A 23949-nucleotide genomic window follows, 5' to 3' on the forward strand; every position below is an offset into this window, starting at 1 on the left:
ACAAAAAAGGTCCTTGGTGAGTAAAGTAGGCTATTGAGTTAAAAAACTGAAAGGTGATCTGTGTTACTGGTGTGAGTCAGGTAGAGAGAACAAAAACAGATGTTGAAGAGCAGGTGTTGGCCAGATCATGCAGAGCCTGGTAGTCCTAGCTAAGGATTTGAATCCCATCGAAGGTTTGAGAGGAATGTGACATTTAAATTTAAAAAAAAGATGGCTGGCCCAGATAATATGCAGAATGGATTGTGGTTGAATTTTCTAATTAAAGATTTATCAAAGATGTATTTAAACTCATATATACATTGAGTGATTTAATCTTTAAGGAGCATGAGAGACTGTGTAAAAGGACCTATCAGTGACCATGAGCCTTTAATTTTTCCTGGAAATGGTCTTTTAGTGCCAAATATATTAGAATATTGAGCCAAGAGGCAGGGTTCTAATCAGAGTTAATTTAATTTGTGAGCTTGAGCAAGTCATTTAACCTCTGAGCCTCTTTCTATATTTGCAAATTGGGCATGTTAGAGAAATATGTGTTTAACTTAATAGTGTTAATCTCTTAACTCTTGTTAACATATGGGCTGAGTCTTGCTGAGTCATTTTTCTCAGACTGTGTGGGCAGGGTTTAATTAAAGCCAGCTAAGCAAACATACCTCTTTTGGAGAAGTTTTATGTTTTATATTTTGTTTTTAATAAGTTTTTTTTTGGAGAGCAGTTAGTATATCAGTTAATACATATTTCTCAAGAGAATACTGTACACTATGGCTAGGACCACTGATGCACCTCCTTGTATTTTAGTGGCGGTTTGAAATTAAGAATTTCTGATTTGTGCTATGCCTCTCTATGATCTCATATATTTAAAAACATTTTTCATCTGACAATACATTCTTATTGGAAAATTTTTGTCTCCCTCTATGAGCTTGACAGCTTTCCAGTACTTAGGAGATTCCCCTGATGATGTCCATGGTAATATTAATGAATATGATTTTTTTGGTATTGTGTAATGAGATGTGTCAACATTTGGAAGAACTGTGTAGTGAACCAATATTTTCCAAATGACCAATACATGATGTTATAAAATCATGCATGGATAAAAAAGATCCAATCAAAGTATAAAGTAACAGATGGATTTAATGTAATATGAAATATTCATTGATATGGTTTCACATTCCACATTGCAACTAATCTCTAAGAAACTATCACTTATTGACTTTTATAGTGTCCCAGGAGAATTTTTAGAATTATCTGAATAGGCTCTTAAAATGCTCCTCCCTTTCCAACTACATATCTGTATGCAACTAGACTTTTTTCATATGTTTCAACCAAAATAGCATATTGCAACAGATTGCAGAAGCAGATATGAAAATCCAATTGCCTATTAAGCTGGACATTAAATTTACAAAACTATAAAATCATGCCACTCTTCTCACTAGTTTATTTTTGTTTTGGAAATTTTTTTTTTTCATATAAAGTTTATTTATGGGTCTATTATTTTAAAATATATTTTTTCCTTAGTTTTAATCTCTAGTATAGTAAATATAAATTGATACTACCCACATAAACAAAAACTTTTTGGGATCCTTAGTAATTTTAGGAGTATAGGGGGGTCTTCAGAACAAAAAGTTTGAGATTTGGTGGTATACTTCTTTCATTACTTCTCTGGTTTCTAATTCAGTTTATAATCAAGTAGGAGAGACTGACATAAATGAAAAGTGAAATGATAGGATAATATGAAATAATGGTACTGAGAAAAGTCATTTAAAGGAAATGCATTCAAAATAGTAAACATTTTTCTAGCAAATGATGGAAAACAAAAATGTTTGGAACTTGTAGAGAAATTAAATGAAACTTATGAAAGCAGGTTTTATCTTGTATTTGACAAAATTTAGATTGTAATTTTAATTCTTAGTTAGCATTTAGCACTGAGAGAGACTCTAGTGTGGGTTGGCATACTTTCTGACAAAATTGTATAAATAAGATCCTTTAAACTTATTTTTGACTTTTATAGTGTGAACATAGAGTCATTAAAATATATTTTAAAACATTCATTTTTAAGGGACTCTTAATATTTTGTTCATGTAATTTTATTTTTAAGTCCATTTGTGCTATCATTCTTCTGTTTCTAGTCCTATATTCATTCCTCATTTGTCAATGGCTCAGTAGTTCTCCCCTATCATTTTTCACTACATCTTTTACTGGATTTGCATTCTCTCTTTGTAGCTAAGTTTACACTGTTTTATTGGAACTATTTGGCAAGAGACATACCAACAATGTTCAAATTCCACTACTCTGTTGGAATGAAATGGTTTTGTGCTTTGGCTGGTGGTATCCTAAATGAATCAGTGCAGATTTAACTTGTTTAAGCAGATGTTTTGTCATCTGATAAATAAGCTAGAGAAGAGGTTGCTTGAAAGGGTTTTTGTTGTTGTTTTATAGACAAAACAAAATCTGAGCTGAAAGCTAGAGGTGAGGAGGAGGTAAAGGTTTGTGGAAGCCCAATAACTTAGCAGAAATGTAAAGTAGTTGTCTTTTTATCTAATACAGAATAAACAAATACCATTGCAAAATACTCCGATGTAAAAGTATCATAACAGCCCTAGCCAGTTTGGCTCAGTGGATAGAGTGTTGGCCTGCGGACTGAAGGGTCCCGGGTTCGATTCCAGGTCAAGGGCATATGCCTGGGTTGTGGGCTCGATCCCCAGTGGGGAAACGTGCAGAAGGCAGCCCGTCAATGATTCTCTCTCATCATTGATGTTTCTACCTCTCACTCCCCCTCCTTTCCTCTCTGAAATCAATTTAAAAATATTTTTTTTTAAAGAGTATCATAACCAAATGACAGGTTGTCATGATATTATGTGGAGAGTAAGCATTATGTATTAATAAATTTGAAACAGTTAATCAAAAAGTCCTAGATTCTGACAATTTGGTGGCCTTTAGAGATAGTATATGAACTCATTTTTTAACAGTTTAAGATAACTTTTATTGCCCTAGCTGGTTTGGCTCAGTGGATAGAGCGTCTGCCTGTAGACTGAAGGGTCCCAGGTTCGATTCCGGCCAAGGGCATATGTCCGGGTTTGTGGGCTCCATCCCCAGTAGGGGCCGTCCAGGAGGCAGCCGATCAGTGATTCTTATCATTCATGTTTCTATCTCTCCCTCTCCCTTCCTCTCTGAAATCAGTAAAAATATATTTTTAAAAATAAAATAACTTTTATTATGTGACAAGTTGTAATATCCATAAAAGGGAATGGTAGGTGGAAAGCAGACAAAGTTTTGGAGATAAGTGAGCAAATTCGGGGAAAATTCACAAGAGAGTTGCTGACCTAAGAGTCATGCTGTTTGCTGTTATCTGGGATACAGTTTGGACTGGATTAAGATGCCTAATCAGGAGAAAAAGATAAGGGCAGGCCGCAAGGAGGGATGGACAGTTTATCTCACTAGTGGCAAAGCATTAGACTGGGAGAAGGCTGAAGTTGAGTAGCTAGAGTAGTATTCAGAACCAATTTAATAGCTTCATTGGGGGGTTTTTAACATAATAGGCTATCTGCGCATGGACTCATTTGATCCTCACAACGTATTGGAAATCATAATTCATACTGTAGTTGGGGAAACCAGAGGTATGTCTAGAGAGGTTCAAGTTTCACCCAGTGCAACACAGCTAGTATGCGGCAGAGCCAGAGACCATGTTTGCCAGTGTCCTCTTAATTATTGTGCTCCATACTGCCTTTCTTAATTTTTAAAATGAATCCACACTGGACTTGTATTTTTTATTGATGTATGGTATATAACCTAACAGATAATCACATTTTCGAATAAGAAAATTTAACTTTTTATAGCAGGGTGACAAAAGGCATATCTTTTGTGCACAGAGAAACATGTTAATTCTTTGATTTTATGGTGTTGCTCTTCTTGTTTTTATATTATTGTCTACTAACTAGTATTGTGGAATTTATCAGATTTCCCAGCTGTCTTCTCTATACTACTTCTAAGAATCTTAATGATCTTATGAATTAAGGGAATTTCTCTAAAATTAGTACATAACAAATGAGACTTTCTTCATCTTGACTTATACCTAGAGATTCAGCAATTTGGGGGCTTTATTATATACTAGAGGCCCGGTGCACGAAATTCGTGCGGGATACTCCCGCAGCCTGGCCTGCATCCTCTCTCATTCTGGGACAGCTGGCTCCTAACCGCTCACCTGCCTGATTGCCCCTAACCACTCTCCTGCCTGCCTCATCGCCCCTAACTGCTCGCCTGCCTGCCTCATCGCCTCTAACCGCCTCTGCTTTGGCCCCCGCTGCTACGGCTTCATCAGGAAGGACATCTGGAATGACGTCCAGAAGGTTGTTAGGCTGTCCAGTCTAATTAGCATATTATGCTTTTATTATTATAGACTTAGAGGCCCAGCGCACAATTAAATCGTGCACGTGTAGGGTCCCCTAGGCCTAACCTGCCATCAGCACCATGTCCACCACCCCATGATGCCTCGCACGCTCCGCAGATGCTGCTGGCGCCCCGCCCTGCGACGCCTCGCATGCTCCAGTGCCCCATGATGTTCCACAGACGCTGCTGGCGCCCTGGGGGTTTGGGGGGCGGGGGGAGGGCCCGAGAGGTGCTCCAGGACTTCTGGAGATCGGTTGGTTGGTTGGTCCGCCGTTACGGTGTCACAACCACAGGCCTTTTATGATATAGATTACTGTGTAATGTAATGTGTTTTGTTTACTTGGATGGAATTATTTTTTGTTAGAATGACTTTTGTTGTCACTTGTAATTTTAATGTTTTGCTTTTTAAAAGTCTATAAATGGGTCTTGGCCTGTGTGGTGCAGTTGGTTGAATGTTGTCCCGTATACAGAAAGGTTGCTGGTTCGATTCCTAGTCAGAGCACATGCCTTAGTTGCCAGCTTAATTCCTAGTAGGGGGCATGCAGGAGGCAGCTGATGGATTTTTGTCTCTTTCTCTCTCTAAAATCAATAAAAAACAAAACAATTAAAACAGTAATTCCACTTATAATAGCATCAAAAACAATCAGTATTTAGGAATAAATTTAACACGAAGTACAAGACTTGCATACTGAAAACACTGTTCAAAGAGATTAAAGAAGATTTAAGCAAATGGAAAGATACCCAGTATTCGTGGATCAGAAGGCAAGATGGCAGTACTGCCCAAAGTGATCTGCAGATTCAATGCAATTCCTACCAAAATCCTAGCTAACTCATTTGTAGAAGTTGCCAAGTGGCTCCTAAGAGTCATGAAAATTCAGAGGATCCAGAATAGCCAAAATAATCTTGAAAAAGAAGCACAAAGTTGAAGACACACTATCTGACTTCAAAACTTACAAGAAAGCTATAGTAATCAAGACACTGTGGGACTAGTATAAAGATAGACATACAGATCAGGGGATTAGAATGGATGAGAGTTCAGAAATGGACCTTTACATTCTGATCAGTAGATTTTTAATAAATATCAAGCACCTTAAACTGCTCTTCTTTCCTGTTTACCCTCTGTCTCTACCTTCTCAACCTCCTCCATTACTTAAATCAGTAAGTACCTTATTGTGGAGTATGGTGATTTCTGAGGTGGTATTTATTCACATGCATCTGGCCTGACAGGACTGGCTTATGCTCCAAGGACTAGTAATCTAGGAAAGTGCCAGTTTTTAACAGCAGTTAGAGAAGAATGAATAGGTATGTATGTGAAATACAGTAGCCCCTCCTTATCCATGGTTTTGCTTTCTGCAGTGTCAGTTACCTGCAGTCAGCTTTGGTTCAAGAACATTAAATGGAAAATTCCAGAAATAATTGATCAGTTTTAAATCACACATCTTTCTGAGTAGCAATGGTGAAATTTCACAATGCCCTGTCCTGCCCCATCCAGCCCAGGAAGTCAGTCAATCATCCCTTTGTCCAGAGTGTCAGCCCTGTGTACTAGACCTTCCAGTTAGTCACTTCGTGGCTGTTAGTTATCAGATCAACTGCTGCTCAATCACAGGCGCTTATTTTACTCAGTGGCCCCCAAACTCAAGAATAGTGATGCTGGCAATTCAGATATGCTAGAGAGAGACTTAAAGGAGAATGTACTTCTTTAAGTGAAAAGGTGAAAGTTCTTGACTTAATAAGGAAAGAAAAAAAAATTGTATGCTGAAGTTGCTAAGATCTAGTAAGAACGAATCTGCTATCCTTGAAATTGTGAAGAAGGAAAAAAAATGGTGCTAGTTTTGCTTTTGCATTAACTAAAAAAAAAAAATATATGGCCACAGTGCATGATTAAATGCTTGGTTAATATGGAAAAGGCACTAAGTTTTTGTGTGTGGAAGACATGAACAGAAAATGCATTCCCAATTGAGAGCAGTTTGTTGCACCAGAAAGCATTGAGCCTATATATATGAAGACTTCAGCAAGGGATCTACTAAAACAAGTGACCACATTCTCATAAATTTTATTGCAGTATATTATCTATTTTTATTATTAGCTATTTTTACTAATTTCTTACTGTGCCTAATTTATAAGTTAAACTTTATCATAAATATAGTGAAAAACACCATATATGTAGGGTTTGGTACTAACCTGAGTACTATCCATGGCATCCACTGAGAGTCTTGGAACGTATCCTCCACATATAAGGAAGACTACCACACATACATATTTATAATTCACTGTCACTGTTGCTGGTGGCTAGATCTGGAGTAGTAAAATAAAATAATTTGCTTTTTAATAATTATATAATGAAAGAAAGCAAATTAAGAAATCGGGTACAAAGTCCAGATTACTTAGGCTTTGTTTCTTCAATCTGTAGTATCAAACTGCCAGTATGTTGCCATGAAAATATGAGAAATCTCTGCTGCCACATGTGCAGAAAGAATAGTAGCTGGATTTTTTCCTGAATTTTGATCAAAGGAGACACTCTGTGAAAAAGTAAAACAAACAAACAACAACAACAAAAAACACAGACTTCCCTGGCTCAAATATTTTAATTCCAACCTTTGCAAGTTTTCAGGAAATAAAAATTGGCCCTACAACCTTGAAAGAATGATAAATCATAACACCATGAAACAACAGAAGGCAGAGGGACTGAGCAAAGGATCCATGATTTTCGTTGGGTTCTCAAATTATTTTGAACATATTCCAAAAGAGATTAAGGATTGCTTCATCTTTAGAAGACAGTAAAGCTGTTGAGAACTTTCACTTCTAGATATTACAGAGTAACTGGTACTAGACTACCCTTTGACCATAAACAGCTAGGTAACTGGACAAAACACATGAAACACCTTTTTTTTAAAAGAAATTTGGTAACAGGCAGGGCAGGACTGCAATCCCCAAGAGAAGGAAAACAAATTGAGCTCTATCTCCCTGGCTGTCTAAACTAGATTCCAGTGCAGGATCTAAACAAAGCAAGGCAGGCCTGGTGGGCCAAGGAAATAGAAATGAGAGACTGGGGAGGCTGGAATTAATTACCATTGAAGATGGGGCTATACAAACAAATCTAGAAATCTGCAGAGGAGTTTCTTTGAGTCTTTGGCTGGATATTAAGCTGCATGGGGCTCCGTGGGCTGGACAAACAACAGCTATTGGGGGAAGAACAATTACCAGAGAGCTGGTAAAAGTATTGAGGTTTATAATGAGTTAGAAGATATTTTAGTTCTGACCAGCTGGAGTGGAGAGCTTTCGTTGAATATCAGGGCCATCTGGGAGAGACCCCAGAAATGGCATTCCTTAGGAGTAGGGCTAAAGTAACTTGAGAGAAAAGGCTACTCCAGCCCTACTCTAAAACTGTGCTGAAAAAACAGGTCTCAAAAGGATTATGGTGATTCTCAACTAAATTAGCTGCCTACCTGAACAAAACTTAACATTTAAAAAATCCATACATTGCCCTGGCCAGTGTATCTCTGTTGAGCATGGTCCTGTGTACCAAGAGGTTGCCGATTTCATTCCCAGTCAGGGTACATGCCCAGGTTGTGAGTTCGATCCCCAGTAGGGGAGCATGCAGGAGGCAGCTAATTGATGTTTCCGTTTCTCCCTCTCCTTTCTCTCTCTAAAATCAATAAAAATGTATTTTTAAAAAGCAACGGATGTTTAAAATTTATTTGAATAAAAAATTTATGCATTGACAAAATAACTAGACATAATGATGAAATAGAAAAATGTAGCCCTTAACTAGTAGAAAAATCAGTAAATGGAAATAGACCTAGAAATGACAGGTTTGATAAATTTAGAAGACAGATGTTGCATTTAAAGGAAAATGTGAGCATGAGAGAAGACGAGATGTAAAAAAGACCCATTAGAACTTCTAGAATTGAAAAATACAATTGAAATGAAAAATTCAGCTGATGGGCTCAATAGCAGATTAGGCACTGCAGAAAAAAAGATCAGTGAAAGGGTAATAGAAACTTATTAAAAATGAAGCATGGGTCGGGGGAGTCTGGGGGAAAAAGAGCCTCAGTGATGTGTGACATTGTCAAGTAGTCTAATATATGTGCATTTGGATCTAAGACTCAGGGGTGGGGAGCTATGGTTGCAGAAGAAATATTTGAAGAAACAATGGCTGAAAATTTTCCAAATATGATGAAAGCTATAATTCCATAGACCTAATGAACCTAGGTAGGATACATTGGGTCATATCCTAATCCAACCATTTATAAAGAGAAATCTTAAGCCAGAGGTGGGGGTGGGGAAATACACACACACACACACACACGACAAAAATAAACTTTTCATGAAAAAACAATGTAAGTCAGCAATTGAAACTATTACAAATTAATAACAACCGCACTGAGGAGAGAGAAGGAATAATCAAAGTAACTTTAGGAAATAGTATTTTGATTAGATATTGTAAGACTAAAGATAAAAAGAAAATTGTATACAAGTATGTAACAAATCTAGTTTCTCATAGGGCATTAGTTAGTTAGCAAGTCTGAAACTACTTTATATATGTAGCAGGTCCTCAAAAAATGAAGTTTTGTTCAACATTGTTTCATTACAACATTGATGAGAAGCAAAATCCAGGATCACTGTCTTGTGTGGAGTTTATATATTCTCCCAATGTCTAAATGGGTTTTCTCCAGGTACTCTGGTTTCCTCCCACATCCTAAAGATGTGCATGTTAGGTGAATTGGTGTGTAATTAATTGTCCAAGTCTGAGTGGGTGTGACCCTCTGAGAATGGCATCTGTCAAAGTCCCAATTTCCAAGAACCTATTGACTACATTAAGAGAGGATTTACTGTATACTAGGATTGAATATATAAGTAAACAAATTTTAAATACTGAGAGCCAGGTTTCTAATTGTTAAAGAAGAGGGTTACAAGAAAAGGAGAGTCTAGATGAAGTCTTGTGCTATTGGATTGCAATCAGAGGTGTAAGTATGAACTGATTATCTTATATATACATACAGATAGGTATGGAATTGTAGATATGTGTATGTGCATGGATTAGTATACATAAATATATTTCCTCTGTTTTGTGGGAAGTCCTCAAAGTAATGACACTCTGGTAGCAAAGAGCATGCTTAGTGTCCAGATCTCGGGCTCTACAAATCTTCAATAAAAGTAACCAGGGCTCTTCAAAGAACTGGTTGATTTCCCAGAGTTGAGGTAGGAGAAATGCAAGATGTTCCTGGAACATTGTTAATGCCAGAAAACAAAGAAGTGCTCAGAAAAGGTGCATTGTACCAGTGTTACTTTCTTGTTTCTGATAAATGGTTGTGTAAGTGTTAACATTAGGAGAAGATCGATAAAAAGTATACATGAACTCTGCTATTTTTGCAAGTTTTCTGTAAAATCATTTTAAAATAAAAAGTTTCTTAAATTTACATTTCTCTCAAAGGGAGAAAAGGGGAAAAAGAAAGAAACAGTGCAAGTCAGAAAACAATGGAGTAACATTTAAAGGAAAAAACTACCAAGTTAGAAAACAATCCTAACAAAAATATCTTTCAAAAATGAAAGCAAAATAAAGACATTTTCCAGACAAACAAAAGCTGGGAGAATTTCTTGCTGCCAGTCTTGCACACTATTAAAAATGTTTAAGGAAGTTTTTCAGGCTGAAGAAAATTACTCCAGATAGAAACTCAAATCTACACAAAGCATGAAGAGGATAAGAAATGATAAAAATTTGGAGAAGGAAAAAAATTTTTTCTCAAATTTTAATTTATTTCAAAGACAATGGAATGTTTAAAGCAAAAATATTAATGTTTTAAAAAGTAAAATTTAGACATATAACAAGTAGAAGTACAGCTTTTTAAAAAGCCCTATAATAGGAGGGAGAAAATAGAAGTATGCTACTGTAAAGTTCTAGTCTAATCTAATAATAGACAAATATGCAAATTGACCGCACCTTCGCTACACCTAAGCCACGCCCACCAACCAATCAGGACGAGTATGCAAATTACCCCAACAAAGATGGCGGCTAATTTGCATGTTAAGACAGCATTGAAAGAAGCCAAGAGCTGCAGAAGGGAGTAAAGTTTCGAAGAAGCAAGCAAGCGGGGGGTGGGGGGTGGGGGGAGGAGCGAAGTCAGGGTTGGGGGCGAAGGGAAAAGCAGGCGGGCTGGCGGAGAAGGCGGGGCGGGCGACAGGGAGGAACGGAGGCGGGGTAGAGTGCAGCAGGAAATCCTATTGCAGGATTTTTCCTGCAACGGGAATGCTAGTATTTATATAAGAAGCAATATAAAATTGTTTGAAGGTAGATGGTGGTGTTAAAGATGTATATTACAAACCCTAGCACAACCACTAAAAAAATGTATATCTAATAAGCTACTAATAAAACACTTAAGTGGCTATATTAATATTAGACAAAGTATATTTTAAGGAATGAAGGGTTTTGTTTTTTTTTGACAATGATAAATGTGTCCATTTGTCATATTTATATATTTAAAACCCTTTGCACTCGCTTGCTTTTTCTCGATTTCTTTATTCTACTCGGGATTTGATTTTTTAAATACCCCAGATTTTACAAAGCACGGCAGTAGAATAAAAAACTGGAGTTTCTTTTCATACAAATTATTTATTTGGATTTTTTTATATTTCAAATTATTGATACATTCAAAGAGTATAAAAAGAGCTGCTACCGATGCTAACCGTGTTGAGTCACACTCGACATCTGAGTGCAAAGATTAACCAGAGGCCCGGTGCATGAAATTCGTGTACTGGTAAGGTCCCTAGTGGCTGCTGGCCAAGTACTCCCTCCCTTCCCCCGGCCACCTACTGCTGCCGGGGCCTCCCTCCCTTCCCCCGGCTGACCCCGCTCCCTGGCTGAACTCCCAGTCAAGGGGACAATTTGCATACTACGCTTTTATTATCTATATAATAAAAACCCAGTGGTCGTAACAACTGGTCACCAGGAGGTGCATTGATGGGGTCCCGTGGCGCCGGTAGGACTTGACACTGGGTCCCGCGGTGCGCTCGTGCACTGGGCCTCTAGTATAGCATAACAGAGTTTCAAAATACTTGAAGCAAAAACTGACAGAGTTGGAAAGAGAAATAGGCAATCCACAATTACATAGTTGGATATTTCACCATTCTTCTTTAGTAGTTGATAGAGTAAGTGGACATGTATTAAAGAAATTAACTCTTGCCTTAGCTCGTTTGATTCAGTGGATAGAGCGTTGGCCTGTGGACTGAAGGGTCCAGGGTTCAATTCCAGTCAAGGGCATGATCCCTGGCCCTGGTTGGGGTGTGCATGGGAAGCAACCAATCGATGTGTCTCTCTCACATCAATGTTTCTTTCCCCTTCCCTTCCACTCTTCCTAAAAATCAGTGGGAAAATATCCTCAAGTGAGATTAACAAAAAGAAAAAAGAAATTGACTCTTAATTAAAATTTTTCTGAATAAAACCTCAAGGCCCAGATGGCCTTTGCATTTTTGATTCTAGTGTTGCTGTTAAGAAGTTTTGAGGCTTTCAGAGTTGTCATTCTTGACTGTTTGATTTAGTTTGTTTTGTTAGCCTAGTTTGTTTCTTATTCCTCATGTCTTGAAATTTCATGATGCTGTTACTTGGTATAGATTTTACTTTATTCATACTAGAGGCCCAGTGCACAAAATTCATGCATGGGTAGGGTCCCTAGGCCTGGGCGGCAATCAGGGCCGATCTGTGGGGCAACCGGTGGGGCGATATGGGGGCCCCCACTGGCACCTGCCTTGGCTGGCCTGGGGCCTGCGGGCTGGGGGCAGCTCCTGCGTTGAGCATCTGCCCCCTGGTGGTCAGTGTACATCATAGCGACCGGTTCCACCAGTCGTTCTGCCGTTCGGTCGATTTGCATATTGGGCTTTTATTATATAGGATAGGATGCTAGGCACTTGGCTGTGGGTCTTTCAGTCTAAAATATTCTCTTTTTTTTGTTAAGTTTTCTTGCATAATTTTAAAATTATTTTCTATATGTCATTTTTTCTGTTCTTTTCCTGAGGGTGAAACATAATGGGACCATATTTTCTATATGTCTTCTCTGGTACCCTTTTACTTTCTCTAGAAAACATCATTTAGCTGTTTATTCAACAAATATTTTTTGAATGCCTGCTTATATGTCAAGCATAGCTCTAAGTACTGGGAATTTAACTGAATTAAAGAGACAAAAATCCCTATTCTTAAGAATCCTCTATTTTGGCAAAGGGGGACAGATAATAAACAACTGGAATAAGTAAATATATATAGTATATTTGAGGAATGTTAAAGATGAAAAGTAAGGAAGAGAGATAAGGAAGTATTAACAGACATTGGACATGTGGTTGGGGGACATGGGGAAATGTTGCAGCTAGGGTAGGGGAGCTAGGGGAAGGAGCCATGATAGAGGAGAGTATTCCAGGTTGGGGGAATAAGTATATGCAAAGGTCTTGAGGTAGGAACCTGCCTGTTCTATGTGTGGAACAACAAGGAAGCCAATACAGCTAGCTAGATCAGAGCAAGATGATATTAAAAGTGATGAGGGCAAGGTGGAAGGGTGGGGATGGGGGTCAAAATTTGTAGGGCTTTATCGACTATTTTAGCACTTCTGCTAGTCTTTGTGAAGATGGGATTTGAGATAGCCAATAAGCAGTTGGGTATCTTAAGTTTGAAGTTCAGAGGAGATATGGGCTGTGATACAAATTTGAGAGTTATCAGTGTATGTGTGGAATTTAAAGCCTTGAAATTTGGGAAAATCAAGGGAATCAGATAGAAAAGAGAAGTTCACTGCAATTTTTACTTTTATTTATTGAACTAGAGGCCCGGTGCACGAAATTCGTGCACGGAGGGGGGTTGTCCCTCAGCCCAGTCTGTATCTTCTCCAATCTGGGACCCCTCGAGGGATGTCCGACTGCCCATTTTTAAAAATATATATTTTTTATTGATTTTTTACAGAGAGTAAGGGAGAGGGATAGAGAGCTAGAAACATCGACCAGCTGCCTCCTGCACACCCCCTACCGGGGATGTGCCTGCAACCAATGTACATGCCCTTGACCGGAATCGAACCTGGGACCTTTCAGTCCGCAGGCTGACGCTCTATCCACTGAGCCAAACCGGTTTCGGCCCGACTGCCCATTTAGTGGGATCGTGCCTAAACGGGCAGTCGGACATCCCTCTCACAATCCAGGACTGCTGGCTCCCAACTGCTTGCCTGCCTGCCTTCCTGATTGCCCCTAACCACTTCTGCCTGCCAGCCTGATCACCCCCTAACCACTCTGCTGCCAGCCTGTTTGCCCCCAACTTCCCTCCTCTGCTGGCCTGGTCACTCCTAACTGCCCTCTCCTGCAGGGTTGATCACCTGCCCTCCCTTGCAGGCCTGGTCCCTGTCAACAGCCCTCCCTTGCAGGCCTGATCCTTCTCAACTGCCCTCCCTTGCAGGCCGGGTGCCTCCCAACTGCCCTCTCCTGCTGTCCATTTTGTGGTGGCCATCTTGTGTCCACATGGGGGCAGGATCTTTGACCACATGGGGGAAGCTATATTGTGTGTTGCAGTGATGATCAATCTGCACATTACTCTTTTATTAGATAGGATAGAGGCCTGATACAGGGGTGGGGACCAGCTGGTTTGCCCTGAAGGGTGTCCCTGATCAGGGTGGGGTTCCCTTGGGGTGTGGGGCGGCCTGAGCGAGGGGCCTGTGGTGGTTTGCAGGCCGGCCACGCCCCCTGGCAACCCAAGTGGAGGCCCTGGTATCTGGAATTTATTTTCCTTCTACAATTGAAACTTTGTAGCCTGGAGCAGAGGCAATCCTGGGGCTCCCTCCACAGGCCGGCAGCCATTTCTGTTGGGGTTATAATTGAAACTTTGTAGCCTTAAGCGGGTGGGCCCGGCCAGGGTGTGCGGAAAGCTTTGCTTCCCCTGTTGCCAGGAGCAACCCTGGCCTGCTCTCTCAAGCTCCGTTCTGCCGCCATTTCTGTTTGAATTTGTTTACCTTCTATAATTGAAACTTTGTAGCTTGAGTGGAGGCTTAGGCCTGGCAAGGGCAGGCGGAAAGCTTGGCTTCCTCTGTTACCTAGGAAACCTTGCTCTCTGTGGCTGTAGCCATCTTGGTTGGGTTAATTTGCATACTCTGATTGGATGGTGGGAGTGGCTTGTGGGTGTGTCAGAGGTATGGTCAGTTTGCATATTTGTCTATTATTAGGTAGGATGATTTTTAGAGAGAGGATATATATGCATTCATTGGTTAATTCTTGTATGTGCCCTGACCTGAGATGGAGCCCGCAGCCTTGGAGTATCGGGATGACCTGGACAGGGCTCATTGCAATTTTTAGAAAAGGTCAGAGTGATGAGGAGAAACCAGTAATGAAGATTGATGAATAGCCATGGAGCTAGACACACCAAGAGAATTTTTGTGCAGAAAAGAATGAGGAATTGCTTCAACTACTGCTAATTAGTTTGAAAATAGACAAGGTGAGATGGAGAGGGAAACTCACGGAGTCTTGAATGAGGTTTATATCTTAAACAGGTAGGTGTATATCTTAAAGTCAGGCAAGTGTAGGCATGGTCTGAGGCTGTAAACATTGTAATCTGAGGTTTATAAATATTAGGCAAGTGGCCCTTTTTACCTTGGGTATGGCAAACATAATGGGACCAAGCTGGAGATTTTGGTTGTTTAAATAGCAGATTCTGTGGGACCTGCAGTACTTTTGCTTCGTGTATTTTGATGCCCTGTATTATTAGATGCATAAGCCTTCTTAATTAATTGATCCCTTTGTCATTATGAAATGACCCTTTTTATCCCTTACGGTTTTCTTTTGCTCTGCAAGCTAGGAAGTCTATATTTTTTCCCTAGTAAGAAACGTTTTATTCCTTTGCAATAGATATTTTAAATTGTACATTTTAAAAGTTTCCTAATTTTAAGAACTCATTCTTTTTCTATAGCTATTTCTTCTACCATCTTGGATCTTATATATTACCACTCCGGTTTAAAATTTGACACATTTGCTCAGAATTGGGTATTTAATGACTATCTAGAGCCAAACATACACAAACATATTTTAAAAGTATGTTTTATTCCAGTTAATTTTAGTATAGCTCAGTTCAGAGCCAGATACAATTTACCTTTTTTTTCCTGTGTTGTAGGAATAGACTTTAAGATCAAAACTGTTGAATTACAAGGAAAGAAGATCAAGCTACAGATATGGTAAGTGACACTAATTTACTCACTTGATGTAGTAGAATTCCAAGTCTGAAGGTCTTGTCACCTGTTTAGATTCTGTGAGACTTCCCTTTCTAAAGCCAGCAATCAGGTGACCTCCTTTCAGTGAAGTAAAAAAATTATTGCCATGGATTTTGGAGTCCATGAGATCTAGCTGAGTATTTTGCCTTTTCCATTTACCTTATGAACTTCATTCAGCAAGTTACATACCCATTGTGAGCCTCTTATATCTTCATATGGAAAATGGATTCTCAAAAGATTGTTATAAGGATTTCATGAAATAATCTGTATAAAGCCTCTAGCACAATACTTTGCTCACACTCAATATAAAAGTTAATATAATCCTTTTGATACTTTGACAGGCTTAAGCTGAAATATTTATTTCCTTTAACGTGTAACTTTATAGGCATTATTTTTATTAATTTTTATAGCCCTCCATAGAAGTATAATAAAATCCTTTAAATTTGTATCAAGTATGAATCATAGACTTTAAAATTATAATAGTAATTTTCAGTGAATATTAAGTTTTACATGTGTGTTTTAACCTATTAAGTACAATTTCCCTGTGAAGTGTGACATATAATAAACTGTATATTCAAGTGTGTGGATTGGTAAGTTTTGATGTGTATAAATCTGTGAATACATATCACAATCAAGGTAATGAACATACTCATCAAAAGTTTCCTCAAGCTTCTGTAATCTCTCCTTCTTCCCAATCCCGTTCCCCAGGCAACCACTCCTCTGCTTTCTGTCACTGTAGACTAGTTTCCATTTTCTAGTACTGGACATAAATTCAGTCATACAGTGTTCTTTTGTTTTTTTCATCTTTTTGTGGGGAACTTATCTGGCTTCTTTTACTCAGTATAATTATTTTGAAAATTATCAATGATTTTATGTGTATCAGTAAGTTCATTACTTTTTATTTCTGATAGTGTTTCATTTTTGGTATGTGACAATTTGTTTATTCACCATAAAACCACTATAAATCTTTGTATAAGCATATGCTTTATTTTCTCTTGGATTGTTTCTACTTTACAGATAATGAAACAGGCATTTTGACATAATTTAACCAAGGTCTTATAGCCTGAAAATGTCAGAGCTACAATTCATTACTTGCTCAGAATATAGAGTTAAGAGTCGCATTCTTTTTTTCATTGTTTTTTTAAAAATATATTTTATTGATTTCAGACAGAAGAAGGGAGAGAGAGAACTATCAATGATGAGAGAAAATCATTGATAGGTTCCCTCCTGCATGCCCCCTACTGGAGATCCAGCCCACAACTGGGCATGTGCCCTGATGGGGAATTGAACCTTGACATCCTGGTTCTTGGGTCGACACTCAACCACTGAGCCACACCAGCCGGACAAGAGTGGCATTGTTAATTGCTTTTGCTGCTCCTTCCAGTTACTGTCCTTTTCTTTCTTCATTGCAAATCAGTGGTGTTAAGTTTGCATTCATCTTGGGTTTCATTGTAGAAGGACCTATCATACAATGGTTATTAGGATGAGTGATACATGTAAAGCACTTAGAGCAGTGTCTGATGCATAGCTAATGATCAATAAATCATAGCTGTTATTTGGGAATCACCTTTTATGAGGAGAGAACCCTAAGAATAATATTTTATTTTAGGGTTTATATTTTAGAGGAGGAAGCTAGCAAAGGAGATTGCAAAGCCATACTTAGTGAAAAGGAGAATAAGGGGAGAACAATGTCTCAGAATCCAAAAGACAGTTTCAAAAAGTTACTTCCCTTTTAAAGGAAGCTAATAATTAGAAGCTAATAATTAATAGTAGGTTATTTTTAACCAAAATGTCTTCATTACCTGATGGTGTAATTAGAAGTAAAATCTTTATGACATCTAAAATTTAATACAAATTTAAATAAAATTTAAACATTCTAAAATGTTTTCTAAATTTAATGATTCTCTTTGAAACATAACCCACTTGATGACCATTGAGTTTTCCTTACTTTGAGAAATAACTCAGCAAATGAAACATATTGTTTCATTATAACTAAAGCTTATCTCAAGGAAAGAAAGGATGTCAGTTATTCTGAATTTCAACCAGCTCTGCCCACCTTTTTTTAAATATTTATTTACTGATTTCAGAGAGGAAAGGAGAGGGAGAGAGAATCATTGATTGGCTGCCTCCTGCCACACCCCGCAATGGGGATCAAGCCTACAACCTGGGCATGTGCCCTGACTGGGAATTGAATTGTGACCTCCTGGTTCATTGGTCGACACTGAGCCATGCCGGCTGGGCTCCTTCTAGTTTAAAAGCATATATTCAGATTCTGGCTTCAGCATGAAAAGTTCTGTTCTGTGATTGAAGGTTAGGTTTGGAAACTTCAGTCTGTGCTTAAAGCTGTGTGTGTGTGTGTGTGTGTGTGTGTGTGTGTGTGTGTGTATTTAACACAGCAATAATTTATTCTGAAATGTTCATTTAATTTCTGTTGAGACACACAATTCATGTCTCATTAATGTCTTATTTTTTTCTTTATTCAAATGATCTTCCCTTCTTGTTTTCTTCCCAGGAGACTTGTAGTCTATCTGTTGCATAAGAATGGGAGATGGGTCTCACCCTGGTAACGCACATGTCTGTAGGCCCAAAATTAGCTTGTTTGGCTGATAGAGAAGTATCTGCAGCTTTTAAAATCCCAGATCTCTAGAAAGTTCCACTATATTTTCCATGGAATAGTGGGTCCTGTCAGGAAAACAGCCATAGTTGCTTCAAGTTAGCCTTTTTTTTTTTTTTTTTTTTAAGGAGGGGTGGTCAGAAATGCTTGCCCCAGTCACTAAAAATTGTTAGTGTCCCATTGTAGAAGAATTAACTGTTTACCTTCGTAAGGTGCCAGAGACTTCGGAGTCATCTTTGATTCTTTCCATTCCCTTTAACCCCAACACCCAATTTAGCAAACCTCTTAAAATTTATCTAGAATCCATATACAATTTGCCATTTCCATTGTTACCCACCCCAGTAGAAGCCACTATTGCTTCTTTGAATCATTGTAACAGGTCCTAATTCCCTTTTGCCTTCTTCCAGTAATTTTTCCACAGAACAGCCAGAGTAATAACCTTTTCAAGTCTAAATCTGGTCATCATGGTTGTCATTCCTTCTCCTATTTATAACCGTTTTAAATTTCCATTTCATTTCAAATGAAAGTCCAAATTTCAAATCCAAATTTCTTAATACAGTTTACAGAGGGTCCTGCCTACCTTTCTGACTTCATTTTGTGCTCCTTTGTATATATAGTTTCTGCCCCAGCTGATCTCCTTTTAATTCCATGAAAATGGTAAGTTCTTTTCCAATTAGGACTTTTGTACATTCCCTGTAGCCCTCCTTCAACCCCCTAACCTCCCACTTCCTTCCGACTGGAGGTAGGCTGAACATTCTGAAGTGCCACTGCATTCCAGAGGCTTCCCATTTCAACAGAAATACAGTTTGAAAACTCCATGTTCTGGCTACTGTCTCTTCCGACCTCATCTCTCATCAGCTTTGCTCCAGTTACTGTGGCCACTTTTTTCCTCCCTTGACCATGCCAAGCATGGTCCCATTTCAGGATCTTTGTATATCAACTGTTCCTTCTGCTCAGAATGCTTTTCATCAGACCTTTGCCCTCCTGTCTTCTCTCATTCAGATCTCAATTTATTTGTTTATTTTAATCCTCACCAGAGGATATTTTTTTCATTGCACTTGCATCCCAACTCAGGTAGGGGAGCGAACCCAAAACCCAGGTACGTGCCCTTGACCAGAAATCGAACCCATGACCCTTCAGTGTGTGGGTGACACTCTAACTATGGAGTCACACTGGCCAGGGCAAAACTTACCATATTTTTAAAATGTATTATTTATTGTCTCCCCCCCCCCCTCCACTACAGTGTAAGCTTTTTTGAGGGTGGGGTTCAGTCTAATTTGTGGTTATATAACCACCTAGAACAGAGCCTGGCAAATGTAGATGCTCAATAAATATTTGTTGACTAAATGACTTTCATTAATTTCTGTTCATATTTCTCGCTCACATTAAGTATCACGTTTATAGAGAGGACCACCCTGATCATTTTATCTAGATTACTTCCTCCCTTACCCTATTCCTTATCATGCCGCCTTGTTTACCTTGTTGGCATTTGTCACAATTTAGGATTATATATTTATTGTTTATTCCTATCCCCATAGGATTGTAAGCTCTGCAGGGCTGGAATCGGGCTTTAGACTTCTTTTGTTTTAGACTTTTTTTTTTTTAATGAAGATAATAATTTAAGCTCAGGGTGTTTTGGATATAGAGAAATTACATATCTATGAGGAAATCCAGATCTTGTTAAAATAAAACTCAGTCTTAAAAATTTGACATTCTAATTTAAATTAGGAGCCTCTGGCTTACAGAGCAGATTGATGTTGTCTCTGGCCTGTTCCAGCGCTGTAAGTGCCCAGACTAAAAATAACTGTCATAATAGCAGCTAGAGTACACAACTTCCCTGGCCCTGTGTGTGGGACTAACAATTAAGGAAATAAGCTATTTTAGTTGCTAAGAACATATCACTCCTTTTATAATATGTCATTGGGAAAAATATTCTCTTAGCTGTGTATTGTCATTTTATGTAAGGAGAATTCTATTGTCATTGGTTTACAATTTCAGAAATGTGATTATTATACATAGGCTTAGAAGAAAAAAATTAATAGGAGAGGAAAATTAAGTGAGTAGTTTTGTAAAAACCTGTATTATGGTGACATACAGAAATATTGTGAACATAGACAATGTTTAATTGCTCTTCAGATAGTTCACATCTGTTTTTATTTGAACCAACCTGCTGTCCTTAGACCCGGGTGTACGTGTGTGGGGGCAAACCTAAAAATAATTTGAGGATGAATAAGCAGCTGTGGCTATTTTTAGCCCTGGGCAAAGGGTCACCAATTAGCCTAGCAGTAGTGGGGCAAGGGCTCTGGAGATTGCCTTAACAGTTGGTGTGGGCTGGTATAATGAAGATCCAGGAAAAGGATAATTTGAGATCAAGGAGTCAAGGAGCCAAATCATCTTGTGGGGTGGATAGTGATATTGAAAAGTGTCAAAGTATGAAATGTATAAATGAAAATCTGTTCTAGAAAGCTTTAAAAATCTTAATAGGGAGAGCATATAAAAAGGGAAGATATTTGTGTGTAAGAGATTTTGGAAGATGGAGGAGACAAAATTAAAGAACAGAGTAGTGTGCCATGTATCAAAACAGAAAGTTACTTTGAACTTAAATAGTGATTATTTTTCTTTTCAGGGGGCCATTAATGTTTCATTGTCTCTTATATTAATATTTCATAACTAACCAGCATCCTATCTAATAAAATAGTAATATGCAAATTAACCATCACTCCGCAACAAAGACGGCAGCGCCCATAGCAGCTGGGGCGGGATGCTGGTGGCATCGCCCCAGCAACGTGAGCCCAGCAGGCAAGTGCGGCCTGAAGGCAGCACCCAGCAGGGCCTGCTTGCCCATCGCCATGGTGTGGAGCAGGCAGGCCCTGCAGAGAGCAGAGAACCACGGGGAGTGGGCCTAAGACGTCAGTAGGACATCCCCTGAGGGCTTCCAGATTGGTGAGGGCTGAGGAATCTCCCTCCCCCCCTCCCCCGTGCACGAATTTCATGTACCGGGCCTCTAGTTATACTATAAAATCTCCTCTCCTGGGGCTGTTGATGTAGACTTAGTTGCTTTTGCAAAGTGTTCTTTCTTGGTGGAGAATTTAGTTATAGATTTAACACTGAAGTGTGTATATTATTTGCTAATTGTGTAAGGTGAATGAATGAGGAAGAAGAAAGCATATAATACATAGTGTTGGGGTGGTGCCCATAGTGGAATGTAGTGTTAGGTCTCCCTAAATTGTTATTAGTTATGACAAAAATTGAAGTGAAAGTTTTCTATTCCTCCTACACTACAGCTGCTTGGCACTGCTGGAAGCCCAGGCCCTTACACTCTTTGTCTTGGATAAGTACATTTCCAACCTGGGTTTTAAGTAGGGAATATTAACCCCTCTTTGGGGTTATAGAATAATTAGTTAATTTATACTTTTTACCAGTTCAAAAAAGAACTAAACTAGTTCTACTGCGATGAGACACAGTTTTTTTTTTTTTTTTTTATGAAAGCATTTATAAATTACACCAGATTTAAGGTACTTTGTAACTAAATTGGTAAGATTAATAAAACAAAGTAAGAATTTGTAATTCCAAAAAATGGAAGATATAAATATAGTATCTCTAAAGGACAGTTTGTTTACTATGCTTGCTTTTGTAAAATTTACATATAAACTTTTTTTTTAAACATATTTTATTGATTTTTTTACAGAGAGGAAGGGAGAGAGAGAGAGTTAGAAACGTCGATGAGAGAGAGAACATCAATCAGCTGCCTCCTGCACACCCCCTACTGGGGATGTGCCTGCAACCAAGGTACATGCCCTTGACCAGAATCGAACCTGGGACCTTTCAGTCTGCAGGCTGACGCTCTATCCACTGAGCCAAACCGGTTTCGGCACCTATAAACTTTTTTGAAAAATATATTTTTATTGATTTGGGAGAGGAAGAGAGAGAAGAAACATCAATGATGAGAGAGAATCATTGATTGTCTGCTTCCTGCAGTGCCCCCTACTGGGGATCAAGCCCACAACCTGGGCATGTGCCCTTGACTAGAATCGAACCCAGGACCCCTTCACTCTGCAGACTGACCCTCTATCCACTGAGCCAAACCAGCTTATAAACTTCTTGGCGACCAACGCAACAAAAGGGACAGGGAGGGGGTGTTACCCACAAAAATAATGTAAGGTGGGGGGCATTATATCAAATACAGGATAAATTTTTCATAGAGCTATATTTTATAATGATTCTTAATAAATTGATATAATGTTAAAGGTAATGGAGATAAAAATTGTAGTCTAAGAATGTAAATAAATATATAAATGCAAATATGCGCGCGCGTGTGTGTGTGTGTGTGTGTGTGTCCTCTTACTGGTTTAACATGATTTAAGGATACAACCTAGAAGAATTGGTAGCATGTCTCTTAGATGGTTTTTCTTTTTAATATTTTTAAAATTGTTGACAGTAATATAGATGTTTCCTGTCTCCCTGCGCCCCCCCCCCCCAGTTGGTTTTTCTCAAATGGCATTTATTTTGGCAGTTTTTTGGATAGTTATTGCATTACTCCTAACTCTGCTTCTTGCACACACACCCATTTTCAACACAGTAGACAGAATAATTCTTTATAAACCCAGGTTTTTCTTTGCACAAATGTGCCAATAGACTTCCTATCTCACTCAGGGAAAGCAGGAATCCTTGCAGAGGCTGATAAGATCCTACATAATCTTAATCCCCCCTCCACACACACACACAAACACACATCTGTTTTTTAATTGATTTTAGAGAGAGAGGAAGGGAGAGGGAGAAAAAGGGAGAAGCTTCGAATGGCTGCCTCCCATATACACCGCAACCCAGGTATGTGCCCTGACTGGGAATCAAACCCACAATCCTTCAGTATGCAGGACAACGTTCCAACTGAGCCACATGGGCCAGGGCTACTGGCGTTCTTTTAAAAATAACATTAAGAGTTTTATGTGTCACTTTTTACTGTTTTCTCTTCCACATTTTCATCCAATATAGGTAGGTCATTAATTTTCTTTAACTAACAAGTTTTATATATACATATATGTTTATGGATAACCATAATGGTTAACCATTTAAGAATTAAATAAGTGGTGGTTCTATTTTGTGTTGTGGCATATATTTCTGTCTTAACCAAACTATTCTACTGTTTCACCTTTTATCTATAACTAGAGGCCCAGTGCACGACATTTGTGCACTGGGGGGTTGGGGATCCCTCAGCCCGGGGTGTGGGCCTAACCCGGCAGGCAGACATCCCCCTTGGGGTCATTAGCGCAGCCACCACCGCCATTGGGCTTGCCAGCAGTCAGCTAGCTTCTGGCTGAGTGGCGCTCCTCCTATGGGAGCGCACTGACCACCAGGGGGCAGCTCCTGCATTGAGCATCTGCCCCCTAGTGGTCAGTGTGCATCATAGCGACCAGTCATTCTCCCTGTTGTTCTGCTGTTCAGTCGATTTGCATATTAGGTGTTTATTATTATGTAGGATATAGAATATCAAAATGCTCAACACAAATTATTGTTTATTTCAGGGACACAGCAGGCCAGGAGCGATTTCACACCATCACAACCTCCTACTACAGAGGAGCAATGGGTATTATGCTAGTATATGACATCACCAATGGTAAAAGTTTTGAAAACATCAGCAAATGGCTTAGAAACATAGATGAGGTAAGATGGAGAAATTGCATAAACCTTTCATAAACACATTTGTATACTTGCTTGAGAAGAATAAGTGTTCTAATTGAT

The 23949-nt window shown here is 38.9% G+C and overlaps 1 protein-coding gene across 2 annotated transcripts in view; it reads left to right on the plus strand.

Annotated features, from left to right (window-relative positions):
* Positions 1-23949, plus strand: part of RAB10 (RAB10, member RAS oncogene family) — a 49340-nt gene that overhangs the window by 18770 nt on the left and 6621 nt on the right. For both annotated transcript variants that reach the window (XM_008162350.3, XM_054727876.1), the window contains 2 exons: positions 15500-15560; positions 23733-23871. In XM_008162350.3, coding sequence (XP_008160572.1) covers positions 15500-15560; positions 23733-23871 — 200 coding nt within the window. The remainder of the gene's footprint in view (positions 1-15499; positions 15561-23732; positions 23872-23949) is intronic.

The sequence above is a fragment of the Eptesicus fuscus genome, chromosome 16 (genome assembly GCF_027574615.1).
Source record: "Eptesicus fuscus isolate TK198812 chromosome 16, DD_ASM_mEF_20220401, whole genome shotgun sequence".
Lineage (NCBI taxonomy): Eukaryota > Metazoa > Chordata > Mammalia > Chiroptera > Vespertilionidae > Eptesicus > Eptesicus fuscus.